General features: G+C 44.1%; 1 protein-coding gene across 1 annotated transcript in view; it reads right to left on the minus strand.

Moving 5' to 3' along the window:
• The window catches only part of PRKG1 (protein kinase cGMP-dependent 1), a 953315-nt gene extending 940979 nt beyond the window's left edge, over positions 1-12336 (minus strand). The window contains exon 1 of the mRNA XM_081157647.1: positions 11826-12336. Coding sequence (XP_081013773.1) covers positions 11826-12091 — 266 coding nt within the window. The 5' untranslated portion in view covers positions 12092-12336. The remainder of the gene's footprint in view (positions 1-11825) is intronic.
• Positions 12337-14086: the final 1750 nt, after the last annotated feature.

Genomic DNA, 14086 nt, shown 5'->3' on the forward strand with positions numbered 1-14086 from the left:
TGAGTAGTTCCAATACCATATATGTCCAAATCTTCCCACTAGTCTTTAAAAAAAAAAAATGTAGCTGAGAGACTTGGAATTTGGTATTTTCCCAAGTGGCAGCAAGTTCCTCAGAATCCTTAAAGTTTCAAAAATGCATTTTGATGAAAGAAAAACAAACCATTGTGATTCTTGAAGAAAAACTTTAGTTACTTAAGAGCATTATATACAAACAATTTTACACTTAATTCAAAAATCACATTGTAGGAATTCAATAGGTTTATTGAACTTAAAAATATAAAATAAAATCAAGCAAAAAGCACAATATGGACTTTCTAAATATGAAAAACAAAAGGGCATGTAATCATTGCTCCAAAAAGTGTTCTCATGAAAGCAACTCAAGTGTAAAAAAGAAATAAATAAGAACTTTCCCCATGTCACTGCTATGGTTACATGATTGATTTTTAATTTTGTCTTTAATATGGGAAATTAACTTCGTCAATGCCACCAGCATATCTTTATTTTTAATAGAAAGGGCTCTCTCTTCTATTAATTAGAATCATTATTTCATATAGAAAGTGTTTGCATAATCACATAAACTAAAAAGGTCACACAGAAAATGAGCAACTCAATTTTGGGAATTTATCCCATATATAAATAAAAAACTATGAGAAACGGTGTAAAAGAATATTAGCTGCACCATTGTTTATGCTTACAAAAAACAAATAATAGCAATATTAACAAGCTGAAGTACAGTACTATGGGATAGCGCATGGCTATTAGAAAGACCAACATGGGCTGATCTGGAAAGAATCCTAGGAGCTACTATTAAACAAAAAACAGTGGGATGCTAAACAGTTTTGTGGAACGATTCCCTTCGGGTTAAAAAAAGAAAACCACCCAAAAACTCCAAATGGGCAGGGAAGTTCTCTCTACAGGAAGGTTTGCGTAAACACACAGAAAGGCTAGCTAACATTAGCTGCCGGCTGGAGGACAGCTGGGGAAGATACAGAGGAAAAGATGATTAAATTGTGCGTATCTTTTTATTGTCTGACAACCAGCATGCATCACTTTGGCAATGAAAACCATCGAGGAAGCAGCTATAGCCCAAGGAAAGATGAAAATCAGCAAATTTGAGATGCAGTGCGTACTCCTAAGTACAGAAAGCGTGCCCAGATTTTAACGTGATGAGTAGGGATGCAGAACCACACACAAAAAACCGTTTCCCCTGGTTTCTTTACAATCAAGAAACCCAGAGTCCACAGCCTGTCGTCTCATTTTGTGTGGACATCTCTCGCGATGCCCTGGAGCCGGAGGGCCAGGCTAGATAACTAGAAGATTTCAAGGCAGGATGCTTCAAACTCTGCCTCTGTACTTCAGGGATTTGTCTTGATAACCAGAAAGATCAGAGAAAACGAAGGTCCTACTACCTGTCTCCTGCTTCACCATGTCTAATAGAGACTAAACTTTCTTCTTGGGCCCTGCAGACAACAGAAAGCATAGCCTACCTTTGATTCACCCTTGGTCCTGTCTCTGTCACAGACTGGATAACATTTCTTTTCCTAGCCTAGGAAAAATATAAATTACTGCCCCCAAAAGCATTTTTATATACTGACAGTTTCAAATGAATATATCCCAGAGTTTCAAAGCACTTTTCACAAAGGCAATTCATTCTCATATCGGGGGTCCAAGCGTGCTCTGTTTTAACTTTCTCCGTTTCCCGTCCTGCTTGTTTATCTAGGTCGCGTCTAACACAATATCTGAGCAAAGAGACCGATTAAAGAGGCTAAGTCATCACATTAATTCAGCACTGACTTCTTTTCACCCACCATACAACTTCATTTTTGGCACTGACCCTTGGTTACTGGGACAAACTAAAATAAGAACATTTCTCCTCAGCGTTAAGTCACAAATGATGCCATCAGCAAAACTACTTCACTTCCAGTCCCCTGGGGGTTTCACAGGAGAGAGGTCACAGACTGAATGAAACGGCCTTTTACAGGAAGGCTGAATGGCACTTTCCAAGGGAGTATTGATTCAAAAAGTAAGGTCCATTAGGTATGACCCACAGTTTTTACCCTAAAATCAGTGAGAGGTGGTTGATATTTACAGAATCCCATAAAACACTTTGCTTTGCTTTTGAAAATATCTAGATGTAAATAATCACATTAACTAGATTGTTTAAATTTTTTTCTAAGAAGGACCTCAAACTAACTGAAAGAGGCCATGGTAAGAGTTACTTAATCATATTCTAGAATCACAGAATTGCAAGAGAGACCAGCCAGCCTATTAGAAGCCATAGAAGTTTCTTCTCAGAGCTGGTCTTTTTCCTATAATAGCTGACTTTCCGTTTTTCATGTGGTGAAGGGAGTGAGCAGGAAGCCACTTTCGGTATTATGCTCTGAACCCACACACATATTTTTTACTATTAACTTTCCATTCTGTCTCTCAGCCAAGTATGAGTCCAGAGGGTTCCTCACAGGGGCTTCAGGAATTTCCCTCAGCCTGAGACGGACGTGCAAAGGCCCTGCCACGCAAAGCGCGCTGTTCCATTCTCTTTTCTTAAGGAACACTTCCCTTTGGCTTTTTAACACATTCCCCAGATTACCACTAACTGAAAAAATAAAATATCGTACGTATTCGATGATACACTCTCCAAGCGCTTGAATTCTCACAGTAAGAGCGTTATGCTTGAAAACAGACTTTAAAATTCAACTAAAGGCCATTTCAAACTACTAGGTGTGCAATTGTTTAAATGTTGTTCTCCTGCTGCCATCTTGTGGTCGTTGTTGAAATCGCCATCACGACTTCTCTCCCTCTCTCCTACCCTCCGCCTCCATTCCCTCTTACCTCCCATCTTTTGGAGTGTACCAGAATATATTTAAAACTTAAAAACTCCCTTTTTAAGTAGACAGAAAGACAGCCTTCATTATGCTCTGAAAGGAAAAGGGGTCGTTGCCAAGTCCTCCTGCTGCCTGTAAAATATTCCCTCTTCTCCTTATATATGTATTTTTTCATTTATACAGTGTCATTCTTTTAACATTTTTTAAAACCTCTTTGTCATAGTTTAGATTAATGTAGTGTATTCCTCCAAGCAAAGGGCATACAGAGTACAGGAAAATAAATTTTTCTTTTATGAAAGCTTCTCCCTTCCCAACTTTTCCCAAAGAAAAAAAGAAAGAAAAGCATCTTATATTTCTGGCTTAAATGTCACACTATCCCCCTTCGGAGCCACAGGCGCCGCCCCTGGGGATCTCAGGAAGAGCCCTGGGGAAGGGATGAGACACAGTCTGGGAGGAGAGCTCCCAGCGCCCGGGCTGCGGGAGGCAAGCGGCCCAGCAGCTGGCACCCCGAGGCCGAGTCCCGGGGCCGCTCACCTGCCAGCCCTGCAGCGTGGCAAAGGAATTCACGAATCGGGGAGGAAATCAGGTGCTTTTCTGATGATATATTAACATGACTGACTCTTAGCCACACTGATCTATCACCAGAGGAAGAGTATACTTTATAAAAGCCACCATTTCCATCTAACTCTGTGTCCCGACTCCAACGCCTGGGGAGAAGCTGACAGCCCTCCAAGGAGCCCCCCTGAAGACAGACACAGAGAAACTTCAATTAGCCAGAATCCCCCCAAACAGGGTAGGGGTGAGCAAGCAAACAAACACGAACACAATTCCCTCCACTCCTTGTTGAAAATAACTTGAGAACAATCTTCCCCCACCTTGTCTGTGCACCCATATCTATGTTACACACATCGGTACTTTACGCTTTTTTCCTTAAAATTTAGCCTTATGCTAAGCAACAACAGCCACACAGCATGGGTTTGGTGTGATTGTCACGTATTTTCCTCCAACACTTCTTAAAATTCCTGTTAACATAAATAAATTCACTCGTGTACCATCCAGAAGCATCCCTGATGCCACTAACAATATGAACATCACACTTCGAGAGACGTCGCTCCGTAGCATACGTGCTGAGTGGAGTGGAGTGCCTCTTGCGACCATCATTTATAAATATGCAGCTTTAAGAGACATGGGGTCAAGGTTTTGATTTTTTTAGAACCACAGTTCAGACCAGAGGTTCTCAGACATTCTTCCTGCGGTGACTCACATGATAGATGATGTTCCCAAGTGCGACACACTCTTGTGAAAAGAGAAGCCCATCTGTGGATTATGTACCATTTCCTGCCATACATTTGTAATCCTACAAGTCCAGAAAGCCAGTTGGAATGCAAGTGAAAAGCTATCCCTGGGGAGGCGCCTGTGAAAGCCCTCAAACTTATTCTCTAAGAAACAAATAATTCACAAACTTTTATTTTTAAACTATCATTTGCTCATTTGAACCTCACAACAAATCAGATATACCCCACTGTGTGTCACGAGGCCACAGCTAAAATCGGCCAGAGCAAGACATAGGATAGGCTATTGAAAGTTTTAGTGATCTTACTCTCTGAGAGGCAATTAAATGGAGTATGAGCTGCTTTTATTCTCTAAAAGGTTCATTTCTTAAATTTTTTTTTGTTTCTAATACATTCTAGTTATGCGCTGCTCTTACCCTTTCTCTGAGAATTAGCACGTGTGAAGAGGAAAGTATGGAAAGCTGAGGCTTTTATTTGGTTGGAATTTTTACTGTAAACAGACCTGATTTCTACCCAGGAATTTACAACCTAAGACATACAGAAATTTTCTATTTTGGGAAACTTTAGCATAGGTAGCTAAGTTCCTTGGTGACCGTGGGATGCATGAAATGAGCATTATCTACACCATGAGGGCAATGAGAGGCATCCAGAAAAAATTAACATTTACCCGGAGGCGTTAGAGTTGCTCATTAGACAATAACTGTATCACATAGTTGAACAAAAATATTTGTAAGAGGCAAACCTACAAGTATTTTTAGGATCCCTATAAAGTTTATCAGCAGCATTCTGGCAGCATTAGAGATCAGAATGCTCAAAGGAAGGCACATCTGAGGATTTGAAGCACATTCTGAAGCACTCTCTAAATTGGACTAGAAAAAAGGGACAGCTGAATTACCAACAAGTTTAACTGAGAGAATAATTTAAGGATGCAGTTGTATAATCTTTATCACAAGTGGAAACTTCAAACCACGTCCTAATAAGGTAGTTACAGCGGATGTCTTATTGGATTTGCCTTAATAACCATTCATAAAATCAGCGCAGTTATGTTATCACCTTGCACACCGAAGCGTCATCATTGTGTCCATATACATAACAAAATCAATCTCAATCAACTCCCAGGATCAACATATTAACAACTTAGAGCTACTTTCCAAGGACATGTCAAGTCAATAGGCACCTGAAAACTGTTAAACATGCAGCCAGCACACTGCGCAAGACAAATTACAGAAAGTATTTTTAACCCTTCTAGTCCATCTAACCTTTATAAAGATTGAGTTAAAAACCACAGTATTTTTCTAAGGTAGTATGGGTTTTTATTATATTGCCATGTAAGAAACAATATGTAACTGTTTAAAACAAAATCAACACGATGTATTCTGAAGTCTGAGATCCGCCAATAATGTTTACTGAGTAGTGAGGAGTAAGGTTAAAAAAAAAATGAATCTATTGTTTAACAACAATAAATAAAATAAGGAGATTAGTCCTACTATCAGTCTTTATAGATTAAAATAAATCTATTTCAAGATATATTCTGGAAATATCCATTTTTCATTGAGCAAATATTTTAAACCACTGTATATTTTCAATATGAACAATTAATAAGCAATTGTTTTTAAAACTTTAGGAAATTTAAATTATCTGAAACATCTAAAGACATGAAAGACGTGAAAGGGTTAGAGTAATATCCTGAGCAAGAACTCTGTTCTACGTTTGCTGTTATACACGTTTGCAAGTGAACTTGATCAGGCAGGAGTTACAGATGTGAAGCTAGACTAGAGAGACAACACAGGCGCATCCAAGAACAAACACAAGGAGGTGAGAAGCTATCACTGGGTAAAAACAGAAGGCAGTACTTCAACAAGGAGCAAGGGAGATCGGTTCTAGTGGCAGGACCCTGCTCTGAGAGGCAATTTTGGGCCGTGTGCCCAATATCAAGCATAAGCATTTACCAAACTGCAAGATGCCAGGTCTATTTTACAATAACAGCCCCAGAAGTAAATCCCCCTTCCTACAAGAAACTGACTTGGGCCAACCTGGAGGAGTTTCAGAAAAATAACTACCGTAAGAAGTGTAAATGCATAAGATAAATAAAGCAGCAATTTGTGTGTGTATATATGTGCACACATATTATGTACATACACACACATGCATACACAACACATACGCATTACTCATACAGATAAGCATACACATATAGGTAGAGCCTCTTTTCTCTTCAGGAACCCCGCGGCAGAGCACACCAACAAAGCTAGACTCAAGGTCAGTATTTCTTTTTGACAATTCCCAAACTTCTGAGCTTTCACTTTTGTGAAACAGGATATGCTCTCCCCTGGTTTATCTCAGAGCTCACAGTAATTTCCAAGAACTACAAGAATTCTAGATAACATAGGGTCCTGAACTCTGATAAGCAAATTCTCAATGGCAAATGAAAATAATTATTCATACTCCGAGTAATTATGAAATCACCTGAAAATCTTATCCACAGAAAGGGTTTTAATGCTCTCTCAGCATCTCCTACACACAGTATGGCGAGAGACGTTTAGCCAGAAAAGAGGAAAAAGATATGACATCTTTTGTTTTTTCAGGTCTTTTAGAAATAGTTTCATGAGGATTAGTCAAATTTCTAATGAGTATATACTTAAATATAAACAATCAACCCAAACTTTCAATCAATGATTCAAATAGAACCAGAACTTCTGGTATATATACTACAAGTACATTTTTTTAAAATGTACATGGTTCCAGAACCTGAACAAACTCCAAAGCAAAGTGTCTATGTCTTAAGTAATAAGTATAAATAGATGATAAATTGAAGACATCAATTCACCAACTCTGGAACTAATGTAAAATTAAGAAACCTAAATAATCTTCCCATTTCTGAGATCCTTTAAAAGGCACTTTGGTAATTACTTGCTCGTTTTGTCACCACTAAAAGCAGAGTCCTACCCTCCTCCCGCACAGCTTTGACTGACAGTAGCTGTGACGTGCTCATGCTCAGAACCGGTCATCTTCAGATTACATGCGGCAAGACACAGGCTTTCAACAAGCCATCCTACCCAAAAATCCTCCCCTCTCCTCTTCGGCCGCCTCCCCTTCAACTCTTGTCATAAATACTATCTATCTGAGTATACTAAATAAAGGTCCTCTCCCAGAAGCTCCCGTTGAAACATCACTATGTTAATCAAGAAAGGATAACTTTGTTAAAATGTTAATATACTGTCAGTTAGGAATAAGCTCCTTTTGATGGTAGGGTTGATAGGGATAAAGGGATTAGCATGAGGGATCTGCAAGGCAAAAGGCAAAGGGTGCAGTGAATGGTACCCAAAAGAGGCAACCAAGACCATTTTCACAACTGTACTCTTCACCAGCCTTGCCTATGACACACACTGACCTGAGGGAGAGGCTGGGTTAGGAGGGCAGGAGAAAGATCGGTAGGTGACAACCCCAAGAGCAGGACAGCCTGAGGCAAGTCTGGCCTGGCACAGCACACCCAAGGTACATGTGCTAGAGAAAAGAGCTCGTTGGTCACTTGTGCATGAGGTCAGTTGAGTGCCGGTTCTAAGACTTTTTTTTTTTTTTAATCCTATTTTAACTTGAGGCAGGTTCATTTCTTCCTACACAAAGGATTCACCAATTACTGAGATTGAAATGGCCCAATTCCAATGCTATGTAGTGTAGCCATTGGGAACTTGGCCTCTAAAAACTGCAAAATTTGGGTTTAAAACTTACAGCATTTGCTAGCTGTAAGATCTTAGGTAAGTGACAACTTCTTCAAGCCTCAGATTCCCCTTGTGAAAAGCATACGCCATTTAAGACTGTTGTGAAAAAAACAATGAGCTACTGTGGGTAAAGAGCTTAGCATTGTGTTCAGATTGCTAAAATTGGCTATCTTTATCATTGTTGTCATTGGTAGGTTAAAGCATTGTGTATTTTCTATGTGAACCATTAATGAACTGGACCCAGAATTCAGTTGGTTACCTACTCATGCCATTGAAGTTACTTATATCAAAATTAGGCCAAATCCTTAGATTTCGTCTGCAAAATAATCACATCAGAAATGCAAAAGGCAATGAGTTTTCTGGGGCATCCATCCCAAAGCATCCATGTCCCAGTGGAAGTAAGTTCAAGTTCCAAATAACGAATTTACATCCTCAAGAATCAAGGGCTTTGGATAAGAATAGCTCAGATAGCTTTGGAATACAATCTATTATTCCTGTAACAGATTAGTATTGATTCCAGCCTTTGCTTAAGGTAGTTTAAAAACAACCACCATGTGCTAAGCAGACAACCAAAATAAGGAATTTGGGCATGTATTAAAAACTAAGGGAAAGAGTTAAGATATTAAATATTTTAATGAGGAATATATTCATGAAGGGCATCAAGAGTTCACAGAAAACCATGTAAAATACTTGGAGTTTTTTGCCAAAAAGTGATATATAAATTTAAAAATATCGTCATCATCATCCCAAACAGCCTACAGTTTTCCATGGCAATCAATTAATCCTGCTGGGCATTTCTAAAGGGACTGAAAATGAGCACTGCAATAAGTCGGATGTTTTCTTTTCAAACATGATCATCATATTGTACACTTGATACTTATGCTGAGAGCTCAGATCTTCCCTTTCCCTGGTATAATTTTCATCTAAGCATTCCTTAGATACTTAGATCATTCTTAATGGAGATTGAGCGTTCTACCCTCTGTGGACACATGGAAACCTGGTTAATTGTACTGACTTGATTACAATAGTCAGCGAATTCTCCCATTTCCTTCCACAGCAATAGATGCATAAGATATTTTTGTCACCTAATATGTAAATGTTTTAGATTGCAATCACTTTCTAAAGCAGTGATTATAGGCAAAAACTATTTTATCATTCTGCCTGTTAAATCAATTCCTATACTTTCAAAATATATTTCTCTTCTTGTTAGTATAAAAACTGGGTGTCCTAGTAAAAAGTTTGAAAGGAACCTGTAGCATAAGTAGCTATCACTGAAATCCTATAACCACCACAATTGAACATTAGCTTTGCAATAAAGCATCTCTTTCAGCCTGGGTAGGCCCATCAGAATGGCATAGCTTTTAACAAAGGATGCATGAGGTGATGGGATATCTACTCCCCAAATCTAAATATCTAAAAATTAGAAAACACCTTTATTTTGAAAGCACCTTGTTTGCTGTTAACTGTTGTATCCCCAAAACACTTTTTAAATTATTTCCTTTCTTGGCTAAAATAAGGGGTCTCGCCAGTGGTAATTAAGTTAGTACTGTCTCTTTAAGTGCTAGGGTAAGTTTCTAATTCCAATGGTTACTATCCCCGTATATTATACCTGTCAAAATTATTTACACTCTAATGAGTCAGCTTGCTGAAAATACACTCCACACTTCCATTTGAAAGTATAAAACTAAGTGCTGAGTTGGGAAAACTTTACCCTCTGTCCCAGGGTAAATCAGCAAGGAGAGGAAGGAAAGAATTCCAGCTACTTGCTTCAGACACTGCGCATGTTCCATTCTTAGGTCAAATGTTCTTACCCCCAGTGCGGACACGCTGGGGAGTGGGAGAAAGGGACAGAGAAAGGACAGGACGATGTGTACATATGTAAGATTAGCCATTTCCTCCCAGACAACAAAAGCTCCTCTCATTCCTAGAGAGATTTCTTGTCAAGGACAATTAAAGCGCCTCTTGGAGAGTTAGCTGCTGAATGAGAGTGGACTCTGGGAGGGTTTCCGGCGGTCCTCTCCAGACCTTGGTGAAATCTCTGTGCTGTGCAGGGGTGCTGGTTACTCTTTGAGGGGCACAGCCCCGACACAGGGGTCTGAAATTTCAAAAATGCGATAAAGCCCCAGCCCGTCAGCCCTGGGAGGCCAGCAGCTGCCGGGTGACCGCTGATGAAGAGGCTTCTTAAGGAGGTGGGCAGATTGATTCCAGCTGCTGCTCGGGGCAGGCAGGGCAGTGGCCGAGGAATGCGCAGCCCGGCGGGGCGAGACGCTGCAGCAGCTTCCCAACCACGGGCAAGGCCACATAAGAGCTCCATTTGCAGTCTTGGCCTCAAGAAGGAAGAACGCCACTGTTCCATCCGATAGGGACTTTCAAGGCCGGCTGGGCCAAAAGGTGCCATGTGGATGGGGTCTTTTTATACGTGGAGTGTCACACAGGAAATCCGAAAGCTGTCCCCTGAGACGTCTGCTCAGAAGAAGCCCACAGTGCCTAAGGGCGCCTCAGGCAAATTCTTTCTGCCTGATTCCTGTTTTTCTTCCGCACCTACTCCCAGCTCCAGGCCCTCTTCTAATAGCTCTTCAGGGCTGCCCAGCCTCCTACTCTCCCCCCATCTCCCACACAAATACTGCAACCAACACACAAGAGAAACACACAAGGAAGGGGTGCACTGAAAGAGAGGGGGACATTGAGAGCTCTGGGTTGGACGGAGACCGGACAACAGGACATGCTCTTTAGAAACCTTGGCCTCAAAATCAGAGAGTTAAGGGGGAGGGACTAATTTAGGGGTCCCCTGAGCCCCAAACCCAGACACCAACTGATCTAAGAGGGAAGGGGTAAGAGGTAGGCGGGCGTGAAGGCATGCCTAATGGAATATTCAATATCCTGCAGAATGCACTTTGGGCCATGCATTTCCAGAGACTAAAAGCCAGTAATGGGCTTTGGAGTCCGCACTTCCTCTCCCTAATGTCCAGAGGCGCTTTAATGCTGCAGCCGATCGATCAGCCCTCTCCGGTGCCGGCGCGAGGGGGGTGCGAAAGCTTCCTACTTGTGGCCCAAGCCGCCCGGCCTCCTCCGCACACCACGAGCAGAACGAGCGACACGTAACTTTGCTCTGACAGCGTCTGGCTCCCGAAGTTCCCCGACGCGAGGACAGGCGGGAGCCTGGGGCGCGCGGAAAGCGCCCGCCTGCTCGCCCCAGCTCTCCCGGCCGAGGGTCTGCGGGAAGGCAGACGGGGAGGGGCGCGACCCCCCGGGGGCGGGGCCGACCCGCAGCCCCAAGGCCGCCTCAGGTGCAAGGTCGGCCGGCTGCCCCCCAGCCCCGCCAGCCGGACCGCGGAGCGGCGCTTCTGGAGGGACACCGAGCAGGGGGACACGCAGGAGATCCAGAAAGTGGGGTTCTTGGCGGTTTCTTGCGGACATCACAGCCGCCTGGAGAGCGTTGTGAATAAACCCCCCCCCCCGCCCGCCCCGGGAGGCCGACCCCCGAAGAGGCACCGCCCGGCCCCCCTCCCCGTCCTCGCGCCGCCCCGCGGGGCGCGGGCTCTGGGCACGCTCGGCCCCTAAGCTGACCCCAGCCCCGCGCAGCCCCGGGCCCCCTCCCCAGCAGGCGCCAGCAGCCCCGAGCTCGCCCCACGGCCTGGGCTGGGCACCGTCTAAGGCAGCCGTCCTGTCCCGGGGGTGGGTCCCCCCGCAGGGGTGCGCACAGGAAGCGCGTGGCCGCGCTGGGCGCCGAGGGGCCAAGTTCGCGGGCGCGAGGAAACTTTCCCGTGGTCCTTCCCCACCCCCACGGCGCTGGGGCGCGTCTCCCCGAGGAGCTCGCCTTTCCCAGCCCGGCGGAGACGAGCGCAGCACGTGATGGGCAGAAATAAAAATAAACACTTCCCAGTCCCGGGCCGCAGGAGGGCGGCCGGCGCTGAGGGCCCCCGCCCCGCATCCGGACCCCCGCCCGCGCGCCCCCGCCCGGCCGCCGCGCCCGCGCCCGCGCCCGCGCCCACCTCTCGGACTTGGTGAACTTCCGGAACGCCTGCCGCAGGTCGTGGAAGGACCTGTAGGTCTGCGGCTCGGCCGAGATGCCCTGCGCCCGGGTGGTCCGCGGCCCGATGTGGGTGGAGGGCACGGGCAGCACCGACTGGCATTTGTGGAGTTTCCTCTTCAGCTCCTGAATCTCCTCCTCCTTCTCCGACAGCCGCTTCTCCAGCTCCTTAATCCTCTCCTCCTTGAGCATGAGAATCTTGGCGAAGTCTTCCTCCAGCTCGCTCATTTTTCCTCCGAGCCCCTCCGCAAAACTTTCTCTTGGGGGCGCGGTAGCGGCGGCCGGGACGGCGGCGGGCGAGGCGAGGCGAGCGCGCCGCGAGCGAGGGAAGGGGGCGCTAGGAGCCCGCGCGCCGCCCGCGCCCCAGCGCCGCGCCGCAGCCGGCTCCGCGGTCCGCTTCGGGGAGCGGACTGCACGCACCGCGGCCGGGAGGAGAGGTCTGAAAGCGCCGGGGAGGAGAGGCAGAGTGCTAATCCCCAGCCTCCCGGGGGAAGAGGTGATTATCTTTCATTGAGAAACCAATTAGAGCTGCCCTTCCTCCCCTGAGACCCCCTCCCCCGTCCCCCTTTCCCAACCGCTCCGTGAGAACACCGCGCGCCACCCCACCGGGAGCCTGGCTTCCAGCTGCGAGGGTGGGACCAGAGCGAGCGGGGCTCACCCCATCGCACAGCAGTCACCCTCCCCTGCCATAGGGTACCAAAGGAAAGGGGTGGGGTGGGGTAGGGGGCAGCTTTATGCCACTTGATCCTGGAAATAGCAACAATTACCATGTGATCTGACAGATGACGCAGCGCCTGTAACTGGAGCCTAAAGACTGTGCGTGTGCGTGTGTGTGTGTGTGTGTGTGTGTGTGTGTGTGTGTGTGTTCATAACTATGCAACTGCCTTGAGACAGTAACCTGCATAAATCTATCTTTGTTCTCACCTTTTTCGCCTCTGCTCTGGGTGGTACCGAAGGAGGGTGCGTGCCTGTGTTTCTTACTGGGAGGTTCTGTGGCTATGACCCCAACTCGCAAGAATGACAGGGCAACAGCAGTTCCAGGTTTTTTCAGCCTAAAGTTTTACTGGAAATAGTGAACTAAAATTGTTGGTGGGGAAGCTGGATGAATATACATATGGTAATGAGCCAAATGTTTACAAGAAAAGAGAAAGGCCATGCGTTAGTCGCGAGTTTCTTCAAGTCTGGATTTTATTTTATCTGCCACAGTTAGGAGTTGTATCTAGAGCATCCCAGTTACATCACAACATGGCCATGGTTGTGAAGTGCTGGCTGCACCAGTGCTAAAGGACTGGCTCACCCTACCAGTTCCAGGTTTGGGGGGGAAATTGCTTCTGTGATCCAGATTTCTCCCTCACTAGTTCATCCATCACTTCATCTTATGCTAATGAGATTTTTCGGCCCATTTGAGCCAGAGGATTTGTTCATTCCTACACTTTCTGTGTTTCATATGTATATATCATAGTGAGCGGTTTTCATAACATAAGTCACTGTTTAAGAGTTTGGGTATGTGGGAGAAGCATTTCTTCATGTAATGATCAACAAATTAGTAAATTTTTTAAAGGAAAAAAAAAAAAAAAAAGATCCAAACTAAGATACCAAATGGTTCTCTCCGAAATAGTAGTAACTTTCCTTAAAAAGACAGATCACTGTATAATCAATGGCTACTTATAAAAATATATATATTTCTACCTTATCTGAAACACCTCAGTAAAGTAAAAGCAGGCACACACTTCAGTTTATAAATAAAACCTAAATATATATTTTACTCTGGGGATTTCTTTATTATTTACTGTTAGTTCTACTCATCTGATTATTTTAAATTAAAAACATTTCAAACCACATCTGAACTTCTTAATCGCACCAGATGCTGAAGACTGGCTTTGTGTACTCACATTTGAGAAAGAGCTCTCTGTCTTGTTGATAGCTGCTATTCTGTTGCTTCTATCTATGAACAGCTTAGTCTGCTATAATCCTTTTAGAAACACTCAAAATAATTGACATTTAAAAATAATACATTAGAAAAACACTTTTATCACATTCAATAATCTAGGCATAGGTTCAACTATTTATGGAAGACATGTAGATATTAAATAGATTTTAAATGATGCTTAGGTTTTTTTCCAAGTCTTACACTGTTTTAAATGAAGATATTATTCAAATATGTTTCTCATGCTTCTTAAAAAAAAGGAACATTTAGACCCAGGTTTCATACACACACATCAA

Source organism: Miniopterus schreibersii, assembly GCF_964146895.1.
Source record: "Miniopterus schreibersii genome assembly, chromosome: 14".
Taxonomy (NCBI): domain Eukaryota; kingdom Metazoa; phylum Chordata; class Mammalia; order Chiroptera; family Miniopteridae; genus Miniopterus; species Miniopterus schreibersii.